The 20,759-nt window shown below is 38.9% G+C and overlaps 1 protein-coding gene across 1 annotated transcript in view; it reads right to left on the bottom strand.

Annotated features, from left to right (window-relative positions):
* LOC126195122 (excitatory amino acid transporter 2) overlaps window positions 1-20,759 on the bottom strand; it is a 289,148-nt gene that overhangs the window by 6,199 nt on the left and 262,190 nt on the right. The window contains exons 6-10 of the mRNA XM_049933613.1: window positions 17,616-17,762; window positions 9,995-10,228; window positions 8,254-8,448; window positions 6,688-6,822; window positions 6,168-6,276 (exon numbers count right to left, since the gene is read on the bottom strand). Of these exons, the coding sequence (XP_049789570.1) occupies window positions 6,168-6,276; window positions 6,688-6,822; window positions 8,254-8,448; window positions 9,995-10,228; window positions 17,616-17,762 (820 nt within the window). The remainder of the gene's footprint in view (window positions 1-6,167; window positions 6,277-6,687; window positions 6,823-8,253; window positions 8,449-9,994; window positions 10,229-17,615; window positions 17,763-20,759) is intronic.

The raw sequence follows: 20,759 nt of genomic DNA, 5'->3' as shown, positions 1-20,759 counted from the left end.
ATGTATCCTATATTTAATTTTGTCACACAAAACAGCAAGTTATTAGCTTATAGGCAATAAAGAGTGCAAATTTTCCGAAGAGTTCTTGTTCTGATCATACAATGTAAGGTTTCACGGCCAGTATTGTCTTCACTTAAAACTTCCGGGCTGATAGGCCGTGGTCGAAGTATAAAACTCTCTCCTTACGTTTCGTCTCTGACTGCGGGAGACATCCTCGCAGGTAAAGCGGCGAACTGCGAAGAGAACTTAAGGAAGCGCTGTCTATATAGATAGTACAGAGGGAGCCACTGTCGGTCACGTGGCGTCGGCTATGAGATTGTCTTTAGTAATGCCAACATTCTCGATTGAAAGTGATCGATCGTCACGCTTGCGGTGCAATGCTGACATCCAAATTTTATCCAGTTTAACACCTTCGTCTTTCCTGTTAAAATTATTACGATGTTTATCAATCTCGATAGCCTCTCTATACAAGTGTGCATAATAATGCGAGGTTTTTGATATGTTGCTCGTCTCGCTGAATTTTATTTCATGATCACCTTCCTGGTAAACATGTTCCGCTACGGCCGATTTATCTGTGTGACCCAGGCGGCAATTCCTCTTATGTTCAACAAGACGGATGTTCACACTTCTCTTTGTGGTACCGATGTAAACCTGTCCACAACTACAAGGAATTTTATATACCCCCGGTGTAGCCAGAGGGTGTCGTGCATCTTTGGCCGACCTTAAAAATTCTTTTATTTTCCTGGTGGGTCTGAAAATAGTTTCCACCCCATACTTGCCTAAAACTTTCCCAATGCGGTCTGTGACCTTACTAATGAACGGAAGAAAAACTTTGCCCTTGGACGACTGTCGTTCGTCGTTACTCCTGATTCTCTGCCTAGGCCGAAATGCTCAATCTATATCCTTGCTAGAATAGCCATTCTTCACAAAAGTTGGCCGTAGATGTTCAATCTCATCTTTTAAATAAACAGGTTCACAAAGTTTGTACGCCCTGTCTACCAAAGTTTTCATTACACCTCTTTTTTGTCGAGGGTGGTGCTTTGATTCTTTGTGTAGATAATGATCAGTATGTTTGGGCTTTCTATGCACCTTATGGCCCAACTTTCCGTCCCGTCATTTAATCACAGACACATCCAGGAAGTTCAATTGCCCATTCCTTTCCGTCTCCATAGTGAATTGGATTTTCGGATTAATGCTGTTTAAATGTGTCAGGAAGGCATCCAACTCCTCTGCTCTGTGTGTCCATACTACGAACGTGTCATCGACATAGCGATACCATCTGGCTGGTCTCTTACTGGCAGTCTGCAACGCCCGTTGTTCAAAAGTCTCCATAAATAAGTTAGCCACCGCAGGACTGAGAGGACTGCCCATAGCCACCCCGTATAACTGTTCATAAAAGTTATTATTGTATTGAAAGTAGGTTGTGGTGAGGCAGTGTCGGAATAATGCCACAATATCGGTAGGAAAAATATCCGCTATGCATAAGATAGGTTCGTTTACCGGAATCATGGTAAATAACGACACAACGTCAAAACTGACGAGGATATCATCCAGGCCCACGCTCATTTCCTTTAACTTGTCAATGAAATGAGCTGAATTTTTAATATGACTGTCCGTCCTACCAACATAAGTCTGCAGCATTGAGGCAAGGTGTCTAGCTAACTCGTGTGTTGGTCCGCCTATAGTACTGACAATTGGCCTCAACGGAATCCCAGGTTTATGAACTTTGGGTAAGCCATAAATTCTAGGTGGGTACGCTTCTGTTTTACAAAGCAGCTTCTTATCGTCGGAGCCAAATGAAGACGCTTTCACCAGTCGATTTGTCATTCTTAAAATCTTCATAGTCGGATCTTTCTGAAGTTTTTTGTAATTGGAGGGAACCAAAATATCATTGATTTTTCCATGATAATCCTCACTGTTCAGTATGACGGTGGCATTACCGTTATCTGCATTAAAAACAATAATGTTTTTATCTCCATTTATATCCCTCAGCGCCTTCCTTTGAGCCAGTGACAAATTACTTTTAGGTGGCTTACATGTACGTAAAATCCTAGCTGTTTCCATCCTAATTACGTCAGCGGACTGCTGTGGCAGCTGATGGATACTGGCCTCAATATTTGATAAAATATCCTCTGTGGGTACGTTTTGGGGCGTCACAGCAAAATTGCCTCCTTTCGCTAGTACAGAAATTTCAACTTTTGAAAAGTCTTTATCAGACAGGTTAATAACAGTTCGAGAATTGTCCTCAACCGAACCTCCAGAACTGTTGTTCTGTAAGTTATTGAACTTCTTCTTCTACCTATTTGTTGATATTTCTGCACTAACTTCCATAGTTTTGAATGTTAGACCGTCAATCTCATTCCAGTCACCACACCACATAGTATTACTAAGAAACAAGTGGAGATGAAAAAGTTTACTGCTGGTTACCGCCAGTGCTCGCTGCGTCTGATGAATCCTCTCACGTAGCATTGCAGGCTCCATACGGTTGTAAATACGATGTGCCTGGGCCGAGCGAAACATCCTCTTCACCTCAGAAATTTCGGAACTGTCGAAGTGTCCCTATAGCGTAACAGGAAGGTGAGGGTACACAGTTGTGCTTTCTTCTTGCACATTCCTTCAAATCGTCGAACCGATGCTGACATATCCTCCCAGTAAAGGCGTTTGATCATACAATGTAAGGTTCTTGTTCTCCCGATTAGAAATAATTCCATCCGCTATTAATTGCGAGGTTTTTAAAAAAAAAAAAAAAAAAAAAAAAAAAAAAGAGGGGCAGGCTGTCGAACCGGCCGACTGCGAGCAAGAGAGGCACCACAGGACATTTCAATTTCCATTGTCCTGAATATAGTTTGATGGCATCCATTACAAAATATACACCCTTCAATTCCGCAGAGCGAAATACAGTGACGCGCGATAGAAGAATGCTGTATGAAGAGGCGTGGCACTGCACTTTTCCACACTTAAGACCAAATAACAAGTCTTGTATTTCCTCGAACACATATGTTTTATGTTTCAGACTTTTCAGAAAGGTGTGCGCTACAAGATGAACATATTTTTGAAAAATCTTTTTTTTTTTTTTTTAGTATTGATCTGTTTAGCAAATATTGTGGATCCGGGGCTGATGCGCAGAGCAGTCTGTTATAGTGGGTAGTCTCCACGTGACCCATGTTTACATTTAGTGATTTTGCTGTTTCCCCTTCGTTTACTCTGATGTCAAATAAAAACATAACGGATATCTGTGGCTGGGAGCTATCAAGTGAATTAAAATACATTCTCATAATTACGGAGGGCTAAAATATGTTATTAGTTTCAGATTTTATTTTATTTCCACCTTTCTGACAGCCAAGCATTAATCGCCTTGCAGAGCAATTAAGTTATTTTTGACTGTTCGCTAAAGGAATTTGACTTTTATTAACCTTTTTCCGCACTGGCACTCAATATATTTGAAATGAAATGTTTAATTCCACAGTACTGGCTAGTTTCAACTGTTCGCTGCATTTCAAGTGCACATTTTCATCTTCTAGCACATATCTCATTATGCTATAATAAAGAACCAAACATGATATAATACAGTACTTGTGCTCCAGTTAAATTTACACCCCGAAAACCACACTGAAAAGCTTAATATCAGGTCGAGGTCTACTTCATTGGGAATCTGGACATACGAACGTGCACTTAAAGCTGAATTGTGTATTTTAGTATGGTTCACGAAATTCCGATGCACTTCGAGTGTCTTGTTACTTTTATGACATAATGTACGATCTTTCGTTGTTATACATGTACATACATACGGGCTTCCTACATCATGGCAGCTGCGCAAGCGCAGTGTTGCTTGTTATCTGCGCTCTCTGGCAACTGCTGAAATGAACCTATTTCTAACAGGTCGCGGGAAAATATTGCGAAAGATGGTTTGAAAAGCGTTACTTTCAAAGTAAATATCCTTTTACATAGGTTGAACTATGTGCAAGAATGTACCATGAATTTCTTAAATCATAGAGTGTTTGACTCTCATTTAAAAATCAACTCTTTGATTATGAGTCATTTAGAAGAATTTCGAACCCAGAAGATCAGGGTCATAATTAAAAATTTTACTGGCACATTTGTGTGATATATTTTAAAGTGTAACACGCGCTAAAAAGGTCAACATTATATGCGAAAGCTTAGCTTCTCTTGCAGCTTATTAACATTAGAGACCAACATTATATGTGAAAGCTTTGCTTTTCTTGTGGCAACACTATGTATATTAATTTAAACTATTAACTTTCCCTGTTTGTATGTTCCTGCTACTTAACAGAGATGTTGCTCTAGGCTGACTACATCACATGTCCTATGCTCTGAATATCTGCTGTCATCTGCTGGCCAGATCATGTGACATCAGCTATGACTGGCTTAAAAAAAATAATAAAAAAAAATCGCAATTTTGATTTCAATGAATCGGAAAGTAACATGCTGTGTTTGGTGGAATTCCAACGTATACTTTCGTAATACGAATATTCGCAGCGTACATGTTGCTGCAGATCAAAGATATTTCCAAAACGTGTCTTTTTCCCTGAGTTTCATTTTCTAAAGTGGCGGGAAATTGTACCCTAACCATCTAAAGGATTGATAAGTTTTGCAGTTCTGAAGGAAAATATACTGTCACTTAACACGGAGAAAGTGTGTTTTCACCGGGAGAAAATGTATTTTTAACCGGGAAAAATCCGGGAATTTTTTGTTTTTCCTTGTCCGTGTATACACCCTGTATTCTAAATACTGACGATGAAGAGGAGACTGCCACAAAGGTTCGACAATCCGTCTAAAGCTGTAAAACACTCCTGTGGCACAAAAGCAGCCAGTTCAACTCTCCATATATCAGTGTCAGATTCATCTGAATTGTCAACATAGACCTGCTTTGACAATGAAGTGGTAAAATTAAGTGCAGTTATTCCTGTTTAGAACAAGCATGCGGAGTATCAGAATGTGCATTGTGCAGATTGCTAGACTTCATATAAAACTGTTTTTGGACAAGGAAAGTGCCTATCATTTTAACTACAGACAGCAACAGAAACTGTATCAGAAGGATCAAGTGAAGGAGGACATACAAATTTTGAAGACTACAGGATCCCAATATTTTTTAAAAAAAGATGCCCTTGGCTTGTTGTTAAACCAGATTAGCATGTCATCTGCAAGATGGAAAGACAAAACTAAGCTGTTTGCTCTAAATTTATCCCATTACAGCACTCAAGGCATACGTGTTTTGTCAGAACATTTTATATTGCCATCAGTGTGTGCATTACAGAGGTGTGTGGAAGGCATACAGATAAAAATGTGGGACAATTAACAATATGTTCTACTTTTTAAAGCAGAAGATACAGCATTTCTCCGATACTGAAAAACTAGTGCATATATCATTAGATGAAAAGTCAATGATGGCAAATTTAACATATGACAGCACTTCTGACTGTGGTATTAGCTTTTAAGGACTTTGGGTTTACACTCACATTACATTTCCCCCACTGTTTGGCAGTTGCTTGTCCCACTTAGAATAGTATAAAGATGAAGGTCGTACTTGTGGCAACAGGCGACAATAACTAAAACACAGTAGGCCTATGGAACGACAAATGGGGTGTCGATCCCTTATGCATGCATAGGTACATCTCTGTGCTTCTTATGTGTGAAACTATGTGTTTATATTCCATTGATATCAACGTGGTAAGCTGCAGTTCTATCCAACGTCACAAGCGTTTCTTTACGGATGTATTGTAACTTGCCACTGGATTCATGAGTTTTATCCCTACTTGCAATTATTTTAGAATCATTTTTAGAAACATAGGGATGCAAAACAAACACTATGCTTACGACGCATCTGAAGTTCTCCTTTGTCGCTGCTTGGACTGCTAGTGTCGCTCCAGCTGTCAAACGGTGATAACTTTTACAACAGAAGTGTTGCGACTGTTATATTAGGCTGTGATTTCTCTAAAGCGCTGTGATTGCTGGAATATATACTTTCGAAATACCAAAATCGGCAGTGTACATGTTGCTGCACATAGAACCTTGTCCCAAGACGTGTGTGTGTGGGGGGGTGGGGGGGTGGGGTGGGGGGGGGGGTGTTCCCCCTCGTATACCATTCTGAAAAGCTATGTAAAATGTCTATAGAAATCTATATAAGTAATATTAAATTGTTTAATTACCGGAAAGATTGATGAATTAGATGCCTGTAACTGCTTTTTGGACAAGTGCTCAACAACAGCAGCTGCATAACAGTCTCCTAGCATATTATTTGTTGTCCTCACACGATCCCTGTGGATAAATAAATACAAAATTTCTGAGAATAAAAATCGAGTACTAGGCAAAGAGAACTTTCAAAGGAAAAAATGTACACAGATTAAATAACACGTAGTCCTAAATTAGTTTAACTTCTCATAATGTTAAATGGCATAAGGAATTTAAGAATTTTTAGTTGTTGAATAAAATATAATTACTGAAACACTTGACCTGAGTATGGAAACAAAAGTCTTATGAACTAGAAATACCAAAGCTATAAAATAATACAAAAGCATAATCTTAAAAGACAATTAATTAATTACTATGTGCTGAGAAGTGACCAGCTGGAAATCTGCACATTGTATTAAGGTTTAAAATAAATCTTTTAGACCACAATCTAGGAATACAAATCAAATTTTAACAATGCTCACTTCATGAACTACTTACACAAACCAGTCAATTGCAAAAAGAAGTGATACATCTTGAACTGGAGCATCAATGGTGGACAGCACCATGAAGATTAAAACCAAGGCTGCACTGGGGACACTTGCTGATGAAAAACTGGCTGCTGTTGATGCCAGACTGAAAGAATGTGTTCCCATTGAGATGAAAAGTAATGTAATTTATTTATAATGACATTCTTACAGAAAAACATTAACATTACACAACATACACTAATTAGCCATAACATTATGAGCATTGCCCACCACAGCGTAGGATGCCGCTTGGTGGTATGGTGGGCATGTGACATGGTAGCAAATGTACATAACCAGGGCAGACACCGATGAAGAATCACCCTAGAGAAGATGATGTTGTTGTGATCTTCAGTCCTGAGACTGGTTTGATGCAGCTCTCCATGCTACTCCATCCTGTGCAAGCTTCTTCATCTAGGGAAGATATGGGCTGCAAATCGTGAAATCCATTGAGATAAGCAACTTTGATCAAGGGCTTTTGTTATTACGCAGAGCCTGTGAACGAGTATCTTGGAAGTGGCAAAGCTGGTCGAATGTTCATATACTACTGTTTTGGGCATCTATGGAAAGAGGTAGGACAGTGAGACTACCACTAGGCTCTAAATGGTTGCACATCCACAACTCTTCACAGAATGTAGGGTTCAGAGACTTGACTGTTCTGTAGTTTAGGAAAGATAGTGATCTGTGGCACCTCTGCCAAAAGACCACAATGTTGGTGCACACCCAAGTGTTTTGGAGCACATCATTCATCTTACATTGTTGAACATGGAGCTTCAAAGCAGATCACCTGTACATGTTCACACATTGACCCAACATCATCAATTATGATTGCAGTGGGCATGGAACCATCAGATTTGACTGTCAATCAATGGAAACATGTTGGCCCTTCAGGTGAATCACATTGTTACTACAGTAGGTCGCTGGTCATCTCCACAAAATTGAGGTGAACAGCAGCTTGAAACGTGCAACGTGCAACGTGCCACGGAGGCAGACTGGTGGTAGCAGTATTATATTATGGGAATCATTCTCCTGTCCTTGCATGATACCCGTGGTAGTAATCTTAGACACACAGACAGCTGGGATCCACCTGCATTCCTTCATGCTTGATGTCTTCCCATCATTCAGCAGCATAATTGTCCATGTCTCGGAGCCAGAACTGTGCTATAGTGGTTTGTGGAGCATTATAGTGAACTCATGTTGATGTCTTAGTGACCACATCTGCTTGATGTAAATACTATGGAACCCATCTGGGTTGCTACTGGGTGCCAATCAGCGTCCCATTATTCACGCGAATTACATGACCTGTGTGTAGACATGCCCCATATCGCCACAAATTTACCACCAAACTGTCCGATCGCTGATATGCAGAATCAGTGATGTATTTCATTCCAAAGGCAGGCAGACAAGCTATTAAGCAGATGGTCACAATGTTTTGGCTCTTCAGCGCATGTACTTCAGTTAACTTCAGTGCACAACCTTTTAAAAAAAAGTTCAAAGTAAAGTTTCTTGTTATATTCGTGATTACTGTGACTATACTCACCACACTGTCAGTATTTCACCAATACCAAGTGATATTTGATTCATCTGTGCAATAAAAATTGAAGCTACAGCTACAAATAGAGCTGTGCCATCCATGTTGATCGTGCATCCAATAGGAAGTATAAATCTAGAAATTCGCTGATCAACACGGACCTTTTCATCCATGCATCTCAAGGTTACTGGAAGTGCAGCAGCTCTGGAATGAGCAGTACACTTCATTGTACTATTTGTGTTACATGAATATAGGAAAGAGAGGTGGTATCACATAAGTTTAATTTATGACAAAAAAAGTGCCAGGATTTTAGAACAAATTAATTTCATTTACAGGAAGATAGTGTAAAAAACACACATACAACCAACGCAAATATTTTTGAAATTCAACATGAATGTCCAACAAAGAATTACTGGAAAATTTGAATTGTGACTTATGAAGAGTAACAAAAGTTGTCTAACAGTGTCTAATTTCCTTTGATAAATAAGAAAATATCTTATTACATATACAGGGTGTTACAAAAAGGTATGGCCAAACTTTGAGGAAACATTCCTCACACACAAATAAAGAAAAGATGTTATGTGGACATGTGTCCGGAAACGCTTAATTTCCATGTTAGAGCTCATTTTAGTTTCGTCAGTATGTACTGTACTTCCTCGATTAACCGCCACAATTTCATATGGGATACTCTACCTGTGCTGCTAGAACATGTGCCTTTACACGTACGACACAACATGTAGTTCATGCACGATGGAGCTCCTGCACATTTCAGTCAAAGTGTTCGTACGCTTCTCAACAACAGATTCGGTGACCGATGGATTGGTAGAGGCGGACCAATTCCATGGCCTCCACACTCTCATGTCCTCAACCCTCTTGACTTTCATTTATGGGAGCATTTGAAAGCTCTTGTCTACGCAACCCCGGTACAAAATGTAGAGACTCTTCGTGCTTGTATTGTGGACGGCTGTGATACAATACGCCATTCTCCAGGGCTGCATCAGCGCATCAGGGATTCCATGCGACGGAGGGTGGATGCATGTATCCTCGCTAATGGAGGACATTTTGAACATTTCCTGTAACAAAGTGTTTGAAGTCACGCTGGTACGTTCTGTTGCTGTGTGTTTCCATTCCATGATTAATGTGATTTGAAGAGAAGTAATAAAATGAGCTCTAACATGGAAAGTAAGCGTTTCCGGACACACGTCCACATAACATATTTTCTTTCTTTGTGTGTGAGGAATGTTTCCTGAAAGGTTGGCCGTACCTTTTTGTAACACACCGTATTTCAAGAATGTATGTAAAAAGGGATTACATATTCAATTTACAGCAACATGAAAGCAGTATTTCTTCCATGTTCTCTAACAGAGTGAAGTGGATACATATTTAACACTTTACAGTATGGAATGATAGCAGCACTATAATTTTATATAATTTGTGGAGCAATTTAGCCATCAAACCTCACAAATTATCTCATCAGACCCAGTCCAAATTGCACATTTTTTACATAAATGTTCCTGGTGTCAACATAATAAGTCAATTACGTAATAAGTTAATTACTTCTTTAATAGATGTAGTGAAACTGTTAACCAAGAAAATTTTCTTTACCTTGCATTTGGAATGCCCCATATCGCTACCTCTTCCAGTTTTGTCTTTTTTATGGTCATACATATTTATCCTACCTTTACGCATAGCTGTATCTTATTAGTTACTGACTTTGAGGACGTGATAGTAATGCTAAAGCTATACTCACGTTGATGCTGTGGCAAATGCAGTGAGTGTGGCTTGTGCCAGTCCCCAGTAGTACTTGTAAGGGTTGCGGCGAATGATGATGAAATAAATAAGTTGCATTATGATGAGTTGGTAGATAAAGACACCAAGCACAACTGTGAAAACGAACCATCCAAGCTGTTGCACAACAACGCTAAGGTCTTCCACTGACAGTATCTTTCCTGCAATAACACTTGCAACGCCCACTGGTGTTAACCTGAAGCAGATTGCGTATGTTATTAATTAATGATGAAATATAGTTTCCTTATTGATAGTTACTTAACAGACAATTCACCGAGTTGATCTCACCGCAGATCTGTTGTTATTAGATTTAGAAAGGAAATTTTAAAGCAAGAAATTATGCTCCATGTCAAGAAACATTACAAGTTATCTGACAGAGACTGCTGTAATCACTTCATTCATTCACTCAAGTGTTATGTTATTGATTTAGAAATAATGTGAAAGATATGGTACTTGCAGATGGCTATATTTTAATGTGTGATAGTATCTCCCTCCAATTAAGACAGTTACGTACTACTGTAATTTATTAAACACTGCCATCACTCAAATATGTGCACAGGGATTGGAAACAATAATGTAAAGCACATGGTAAAAAAATCCCTCAGTTCCAGAGTACGCATTTTGACTTTTCCCTGCACCACAACAGCACTGGCATTGTTCTGAACACCAGTACACCTATGATTATAAACTGTTGTGCTAATATACCAGTACGATGTCTGTGTAAAAATGGCAAATTGTCTGCGATGATGTAACTGGTGCATCTGAGACAATCTCAGTTTTATAGGGTCTCTAGTGCCAATGTATACAGTATCATAGCAACATATGGCATTCATAGGAACATGCATCTACTACATACTGTAGTGGAAGAAAAACTAAAATTATTTGCAGAAATAAGAGGGCATTAAAGAGGGTCATTAAATTGGATAATAAGTCTCCTGCAATGAAAATGACTGCCAAGTTTAATATTTTGTCAGTTAAAACATTGTGGCAGGAACAGCACAACTGAAACAACCTGGTAGAACATTATGGTTATGTTTCTTTTAAATGAGGGGAACACGCAAGAAAAGGCTTCATTGGTGTAAGTAATTCAATGCCACAATTTTTGAACAATGTTCAAGTGTAACATGGTCAAATACATTGGCTTTTATCTTGTTCCATGTATCAAGGCACATTTGTGTGTGAGAATGCCAAGGAAAGATGTAATTAAGATTTTCTTCTTGCAACTGTGGAGCATGGTGTATGCTCTGTAACAGTGGGAGCTGTAATATCATTTCTTTGAGACCTGAGGTCATGCTGAAGGAAAAGGTAACTGATAACGAGTACAAAATTCTTTTTAGTGATTGTTTTCATACGATTGTGTAGATATTGTCTGATCTAATGATTTTAATTTTCTTCTCAGTCTGTCTTTTGACCATTTTGCAATGAACAACAAATACATCATTCACTTGATCCTTGCTACTTATAAAATAAACATGCATGTATCTAGAAAAATCATCTATGAATGTTAGGAAATAGAAGCTACCTCCTAAGGATTCATTCTCCATAGGTCCACAAAGATCTGAATGTGTGAGTTGCAAGACTTCGGTAGATCTGCTCTGACTTTATTTAAATGTCTATCTAGCCTGCTTCCCTTGCAAACACACCTCACATTGAACATTATTCATTCCATAATTTTTCATCCCAGTTGCCGTATTCTTCAGTAAAGTCATACTTTTCCTATTCAAATGTTCAAGTCTCCTATGCCACAAGAAACCTTTTGCAGCATAAACAGAGTGATTTCCTGTTTCAGCAGTATTTTGAATTGTATTCACTTTGCAAATACCTCTAACATTACTTGCAGTAGCTACAATATCACCATAAGAGTCTATCACCTTGGCTCCCTCTATATCGAAGATAACTTCTTTACTATTTCGCTTACTGACAACAAATTAATTGCAATATTCTTTACATTATGTACTTCATGAGCAGTAACAATTTCATTTTCCCCATTCACAAGCAAATTAAGATCCACTTTTCCTGCGAGTTCACACCTTAACTTAGATCCGTCAGCTGTAGAAATTCCAATGTCAGACCTTAACTGAACATCATACAAACCTGACAGAGCTTTGGTAATGTGTACAGATGCTCCTGAATCTAGGAACCATTCTGCATGATTATCACTCACTTCATTAAAACAGTAAAAAACAGAAAATGCTTTACCTTTATCAATAGCCTTTCTCTCAGGACTACTAGAATTAACATGCTTCTTTTCTTTCATCCTTAACTTTTCGTTACACTTTGAAGCAATATGTCCAATTTTCTGGCATCTGAAACATCTTATTGGCTTCTTCTTCTTGTACTTGGAGTATAAAGCCGATGCTGTTTCTTTTTCTGAAGCATTAGAATCTGGTTCATTCTTCATGTCCTGTAGAATCTTTACTTTAACACTATACGCTGTAATGGATATTCCCAAACTTTCCAAACCCATAATCATTGGCGAATATTTCTCTGGTAGTCCAGCTAACAATAAAGTTCCAATCCATTCATCTGCAATTTCAAAACCAATATTCCTCAGACGATTGGAGATTGAAATTATTTTATTCACATATTCATCCATGCTTTTACACTTATTTGATCTTGTGGTTATCAGCTCACAAAGTAATCCTACTTTTCTGGTTAAATTACAATCTTCAGATGTGTTTTTCAGTTTGTCCCATACCTCCTTTGCTGACATAGACTTTTCTATGTGAACATAATTCACTGGATCAATCCAAAGGATTAGTTTTGATTTCACCTTCCGATCCTTAGTAGCAAAACTTTATTCCGTAGGTGCCAATTTACCATTTATGACGACCCGTAAGTCATCCAAGTGCAAATGCGCCTCAATGGCAAATTTCCAGGTCGCGTAATTTTTCATGCCTCACAAGCCACTATTTGGAGTATCTGTGTTGTATTCATTTTACAGTTATTTTCTTCTTAATATAGGTTACACAATCCAAGCGAAAGCGCTGGCAGGTCGATAGACACACAAACAAACACAAACATACACACAAAATTCAAGCTTTCGCAACAAACTGTTGCCTCATCAGGAAAGAGGGAAGGAGAGGGAAAGACAAAAGGATGTGGGTTTTAAGGGAGAGGGTAAGGAGTCATTCCAATCCCGGGAGCGGAAAGACTTACCTTAGGGGGAAAAAAGGACCACACACACACACACACACACACACACACACACACACACACACACACACACACAAGCAGACATCTCACAAGCAGACATATTTAAAGACCTAAGACTTTAAATATGTCTGCTTGTGAGATGTCTGCTTGTGTCTGTATATGTGTGGATGGATATGTGTGTGTGTGCGCGCGCGAGTGTATACCCGTCCTTTTTTCCCCCTAAGGTAACTCTTTCCGCTCCCGGGATTGGAATGACTCCTTACCCTCTCTCTTAAAACCCACATCCTTTCGTCTTTCCCTCTCCTTCCCTCTTTCCTGATGAGGCAACAGTTTGTAGCGAAAGCTTGAATTTTGTGTGTATGTTTGTGTTTGTTTGTGTGTCTATTGACCTGCCAGCGCTTTCGTTTGGTAAGTCACATCATCTTTGTTTTTAGATATATTTTTCCCATGTGGAATGTTTCCCTCTATTATATTAATTACACAATCCAAATTTATACGAACTTCCGTCCACTTTTTGTGCAAATACACATCACCTTAAAGCTTATTACTTCACTTTACTCCAGTACCTTGGCCCATAACCTGTTGTAGTTTATGCAGATTAATGCAGGTAAATGACAGGTAACAACTATTTAAGGGACAAAATAAACTTATGCTTTATTCGCACAACACATATTAATACATTTGACTACCAAATTATATCACGTTGGCCCATCTACAAACATGGAACATGTATATTCCATAGAGTCTAATGCACTCTGCCCATCATATCTTATGTGCCACTATGCTTGCTAGAAAATGTTTGTTCACATATCTCCAACAGACAGTGTCTGTTCAATTTACTTGAAAGACTATGAAATGTGTGGTTAAGTTTTTACTACTCTTAGATGTTCAACAGTAAACTATTGTAGCAGTATGTGGATGTTTGCCTGCAAACTATTAATGAGGTTTATCACAAGTTAAACAATAGAGCACTGGGCATATATATAACTATGTATTATTGGGAGGTTGTGAACAGTGAAAGTATCAAAACGTAACTGTGCACCTGTCCTCGCAGTCAGTGCCGAAATCACCATTTTTCGGCCAGTGTAGCAACACAGTACGTCAAAACTGAGGACAATCAATTAAGAAATAAAGCAGGCAAATGTCAAAATACTATCAAAAACCTGAGGGTTGCTCAGTGAGTAATGGAGAGATGGATATTGAAAATTACTAGTCGAGATGAGAAACCAAATAAACAGATTAGGGAGAGAAATATGATTTTGACTGCAGTGAAAATGAAATGGGGATGGGCAGCACATTTTGTGGGGTGAATGGATGGTGGACAGATCAGATTAGTGATTTAATAGTACCACTTTCAAACTTATTCTAATAAGTTCCTCCATTTGCTGCTGAAGTACATAGATGGCCAGTAAAATTTCAACACCAGGATGGGTAGCAAGTAACAAAATTTTCCTTTTATATTTTTAGTGATTTTGCAGTATACATGGTGCAAAATTGTGTACTTATAACTGCCAGTTCCACCAGCAACAACACGTCTAAGCTGGCTGGGCACCTATTTGAAATGAGCTTGTATGACAGTTAAGGATATGTCAGCCAGTGCTGCTTAAACTCTGGGCAGAGTTCAATGGCTGGTCAATGTACTGGCCAAGGCAACAGTCAAACATCCTTTGTGTCAAAGCAGGTGAGATCACTACTAGCAACAGGCAGTCTTGTGTTATCTTGATGAAAGATAACATTGTAGGCACAGCCAGTGACATGAACTCTTCAGAAATATAACACCTGCTGTCCAAATTACCAGGTACATGAACCACAGGTGATTGTGTGTAACCAGAGACACCCTACATCATCATACCAGCTGCTGGGTCTGTATGACGAAAAGTAATGCAATCTGACAACATTCATTATCCTCAAGAGCCTCCACACATAGACGTGTCTATCATGATGCTGCATACAAAACTGGGACCCTTCTGTAATGATGACCTTGTGCCAATCCTGTGTCCTGTGTTGACGGGTACACCTCTGTTAACACACCTCTCTATGCTGCCGCATCAATAAAGCTGCAACAGTCATCACCCTGCTGACAGTGTATGGTGCTCCAGACATTATCACACAGTCCGTATTTACAGAATGTAGTACTGAAAGCACATGTGAAATGTTATAGAAGCCTGTACAAGAAAGTAATAATTGCAGCTAAGAAGCTTGATAATGATACCTATATTGAGAAAGGTAACAAAAAAATGAAGTCAACTTGGGAGGTAATAAATAAAAATATAGGTAGACACAAAAGAAAAGATAACAGTTTTGTCATTAAAAGTGGGGGTAAAACTGTTAAGGACTCACTTCAGATTGCCAACATATTTAATGAACATTTCACAAATATAGCCATAAATCTAATTAAAACTAAATGCAATTCCAATAGCAAGGTAAAAATCCCCATGAATGACATGACAATGTTCCTTTATCCAGTAACTGATTCAGAGGTACTAAATGCTATAAATAAGTTAAAAAATAAAATGTCATGTGGGTGTGATGGGATTCCTGACAAAGTCATTAAGCAAAGTGCAAGAAACATAGCCTCGCATCTCACTGAAATTATAAATGAATCTTTTAAGACAGGGGTGTTCCCATCAAAACTTAAAATGTCTACTATAAAGCCACTTTACAAGAATGGTGATAAATATGATGTTAGTAACTTTAGGCCTTTATCAATGTTGTCAGGTTTCTCAAAAATAATAGAAAGGATAATGTATCAGAGACTATACAAATTTCTTATTAAGAATAGAATATTGGTTAATGCGCAAAATGGTTTCAGTAAAAATAAATCAACTGAAACAGCTATCTTCAATTTTTTGCAACTTGTTCTAAATTCCATAAACAGAAAGGAATTAAATTGTGGATTGTTTTTAGACTTATCAAAGGCCTTTGATGTCATCGACCATAAGTTACTGCTTAGGAAGTTATATGTCTATGGGATACGTGGAGTTGCCCACAAATGGTTTGAATCATATCTGTCAGACAGGTATCAGAAGGTGGAGATAAGCCAGGCAGATAGGACATATTCATCAAGATTCGAGAGAGTTTTGTATGGAGTACCCCAGGGATCTGTATTAGGGCCATTACTGTTTTTAATATTTATCAATGACCTACCAAGTCAACTATCTGAAGCAGAGGCAGTACTGTTTGCTGATGATACAAGTTTGTTTGTAAAAGCAAATAGTGAAGCTGACTTACAGGAAAAAGTCACATTAGCAACAGACGAAGCAGACAGAAGGTTTAATGAAAACAGACTCATTGTGAATGCCGAAAAAACAACATGGATCAACTTCAGACATATTACAAATAAAATAAAAACTAACCTTACAGTAGAACTGGGTAAGTGTAAGATTGAACAAGCATCATACACTAAATTCTTGGGAGTATGGTTTGATGAACACTTAAGATGGGAAAAGCATGTAATATCATTGAACAAAAAATTAAGTCAAACATGTTATATACTTAGAATGCTTAAAAGCTCATGTAATATTAAAACAGTGTTATGTGCTTATTTCTCATTCGTGCACAGTTTATTAAGATACAGTGTACAGTTTTGTGGGAACATCAGTCTAACAAAACACTCATTTAGACTACAAAAGAAGGCAGTCAGAATAATAAAAGGTATAGGATATAGAGACTCTTGTAGGCAAGCTTTCAAAGAATTAAAAATCATGACACTACCATCTTTATACATATATGAAAGCATATGTTTCTTAAAAGAACACGAGGAATTGTCTACATTAAACAGAGAATTTCACAACTACGAAACAAGGAATAGGAATGATTTCCACAGAGAAATTCATAAAACAGCTATGTATCACAAAAGTGTACTATACCAACCCAAAATCCTCTACAGTGCTCTCCCCAAAGAACTAAAAATAATACCAAAACTGTACATATTTAAAAGAGAATTAAAAAACATGTTATTGAGCAATAGTTTTTACAGTATTGAAGAGTTTGTGAATCGTTGACAATAAAAGCGCAGTTAATATTTCCCTGACATAATAAATATGTGTAATTGCTCACATTTAAATACTTGCTGTTTCTATGAAAGTGTGAAACTGTTAATGTAAGAATGTAAATAATCTTTGATGTGAGAATCACTAACCTTTTTTTTTTTTTTTTTTTTTTTGTACGTTGTTATCCTACTTGTATATTTTTATGTTAATGTTCTAAAAGTTCTATTAAAATTGTAATGTCTAAGTGACAAGTAAATTCAATTGCAAATTTTCATGTATATGTATTTTAAATTGTAATGTTTATTGACAAGTCCTATATCATTTCGATGATGTACTACAAGGACGCTAATAAATTAAATTGAATTGAATTGAATTGAATGTTTTGTCCTTATTAATTAGTTATTTCCCTTAGATAACAGATCATACAACACTTACCACATTATTCCAGTGACAATTCTCATAATAACTTCATCAACAGTAGTAAAGAATTCAATCACAACTTCAGCTTTGCGCCCCATTGTTCCAAGGACTGTACCAAATACGAGACAGAAGAATATAACTCCAAGAGTATTTGTGCCTTCCCTGAAAAGAAAGATAAATAATTTTATATAGCAAAATATAGTAACTTTTTTGTACTTTACTTGGATTGAGCCTTGTGCTGCACCTACATAAATGGTCTCACTGACAGTTGTGACTACCAATAATTCATTTATTTGCAATACAATTTGTAGAATCTCTGTTCCTTTTTTCCTTTGTATTAGAGATGTATAAGTAAGGTGTACCAGTATCTTACCTTGCAAATACAACAACACGTACTCATGAATTTTAATACTGAAATGGTTCTTGTGAAGAAATTATACACTCCTGGAAATTGAAATAAGAACACTGTGAATTCATTGTCCCAGGAAGGGGAAACTTTATTGACACATTCCTGGGGTCAGATACATCACATGATCACACTGACAGAACCACAGGCACATAGACACAGGCAACAGAGCATGCCCAATGTCGGCACTAGTACAGTGTATATCCACCTTTCGCAGCAATGCAGGCTGCTATTCTCCCATGGAGACGATCGTAGAGATGCTGGATGTAGTCCTGTGGAATGGCTTGCCATGCCATTTCCACCTGGCGCCTCAGTTGGACCAGCGTTCGTGCTGGACGTGCAGACCGCGTGAGACGACGCTTCATCCAGTCCCAAACATGCTCAATGGGGGACAGATCCGGAGATCTTGCTGGCCAGGGTAGTTGACTTACACCTTCTAGAGCACGTTGGGTGGCACGGGATACATGCGGACGTGCATTGTCCTGTTAGAACAGCAAGTTCCCTTGCCGTTCTAGGAATGGTAGAACGATGGGTTCGATGACGGTTTGGATGTACCGTGCACTATTCAGTGTCCCCTCGACGATCACCAGTGGTGTACGGCCAGTGTAGGAGATCGCTTCCCACACCATGATGCCGGGTGTTGGCCCTGTGTGTCTCGGTCGTATGCAGTCCTGATTGTGGCGCTCACCTGCATGGCGCCAAACACGCATACGACCATCATTGGCACCAAGGCAGAAGCGACTATCATCGCTGAAGATGACACGTCTCCATTCGTCCCTCCATTCACGCCTGTCGCGACACCACTGGAGGCGGGCTGCATGATGTTGGGGCGTGAGCGGGAGACAGCCTAACGGTGTGCGGGACCGTAGCCCAGCTTCATGGAGACGGTTGCGAATGGTCCTCGCCGATACCCCAGGAGCAACAGTGTCCCTAATTTGCTGGGAAGTGGCGGTGCGGTCCCCTACGGCACTGCGTAGGATCCTACGGTCTTGGCGTGCATCCATGCGTCGCTGCGGTCCGGTCCCAGGTCGACGGGCACGTGCACTTTCCGCCAACCACTGGCGACAACATTGATGTACTGTGGAGACCTCACGCCCCACGTGTTGAGCAATTCGGCGGTACGTCCACCCGGCCTCCCGCATGCCCACTATTCGCCCTCGCTCAAAGTCCGTCAACTGCACATACGGTTCACGTCCACGCTGTCGCGGCATGCTACCAGTGTTAAAGACTGCGATGGAGCTCCGTATGCCACGGCAAACTGGCTGACACTGACGGCGGCAGTGCACAAATGCTGTGCAGCTAGCGCCATTCGACGGCCAACACCGCGGTTCCTGGTGTGTCCGCTGTGCCGTGCGTGTGATCATTGCTTGTACAGCCCTCTCGCAGTGTCCGGAGCAAGTATGGTGGGTCTGACACACCGGTGTCAATGTGTTCTTTTTTCCATTTCCAGGAGTGTAGTTTGCAACTACCGGTACTTAGATATTAAGGTGAGGTATTGGCAGAAGTAAAGCTGTGAGGACAGGTTGTGAGTTTGGATCAGGTAGCTCAGGTGTTAGAACACTTGCCTGCAAAATGCAAAGGTCCTGGATTTGAGACCTGGTCCAGCAAACAGTTTTAATTTGCCAGGAAGTTTCATACCAGTACATATTCCTTTGCAGAGTAAAAATTCATTCTGGTTACTTGGATATTTTCAGAAACAAAATGCTATAAGGAATGTAATTCAGCTTAGTGATGCTGCTGAAACAAAATCTGGAAGTAACCAGCAAGTAGAATCTATATTGTTCAGTAACTTCCCTGTTATCTTAGGATATAGGTACAATGTGAATTAGAAAAACAAGATGGATGGAGGGTAAGTCTTTGTAATTCAAATGGGTTACAAAATTACCAGTGTAGCTTCTAAAAAGCAAATTAATTGCTGTCATAAAAAAATAGAAGAAACACAAAATACCTCTACATTCCTCCAAAATTGTCTGCATTGGACCCAACATGCTTTTAACAATGATCATAAAGCTAGTGAAAACTATCAATAAGAATTGATTTTAGAACCAGTTGATGAGTATCTTGATTCAAGAACAGAAAAAATTATGTTAGCTACATGGAAAGTCACAGATTCTGCCAATGTAACTAAAGTAAATATTAAGCTACCAGTAAGAAATAAACAATGGATGTTTAGTGTAACTGATGAGGCAGTATCTGTCTTCAAGGTAGCAGACTGGATTAAATTTAGTTGCCATAAGCATGAATAGCATTAAGCATTATGATTATAGTTTCTTGTTAATACCATATACAGATTAAGTTTATGTAATTTGCTTGGTAGTTAATGTATGCCTTGACATATTCAACATCCTTCAAGGTTCTCCATCTTGATGAGATATACGAAACATGATGCACAAATAAATAAATTAATTCATCAATTAATTAATTAATTAATAATGTTGTAAGCCTTTGGATGTGTCAAAGCATGATGCAAACAGTTGTACAGTGTAATAATAATAATAAAATAATAATAATAATAATAATAATAATAATAACAATAATAATAATAAATCCCGTGGAGGCCCGGGAAAAGAATAGGCCTCCAGTATGTTCTGCCAGTCGTAAAAGGCGACGAAAAGAACAAACCACTAATAGGGCTAACCCCCCTTTTAGTGTGATTAGTTGGTTCAGGACAGAACTAAAGAAGCCTCAGACAAGTGCCGTCATGGTCGGGGACGACGCTTGAACCCTATGCCCGCCCACAATGGTAACGACAC

This window comes from Schistocerca nitens, chromosome 7, assembly GCF_023898315.1.
Source record: "Schistocerca nitens isolate TAMUIC-IGC-003100 chromosome 7, iqSchNite1.1, whole genome shotgun sequence".
Taxonomy (NCBI): Eukaryota; Metazoa; Arthropoda; class Insecta; order Orthoptera; family Acrididae; genus Schistocerca; species Schistocerca nitens.
This window is presented reverse-complemented; position numbering and strand designations above follow the sequence as displayed.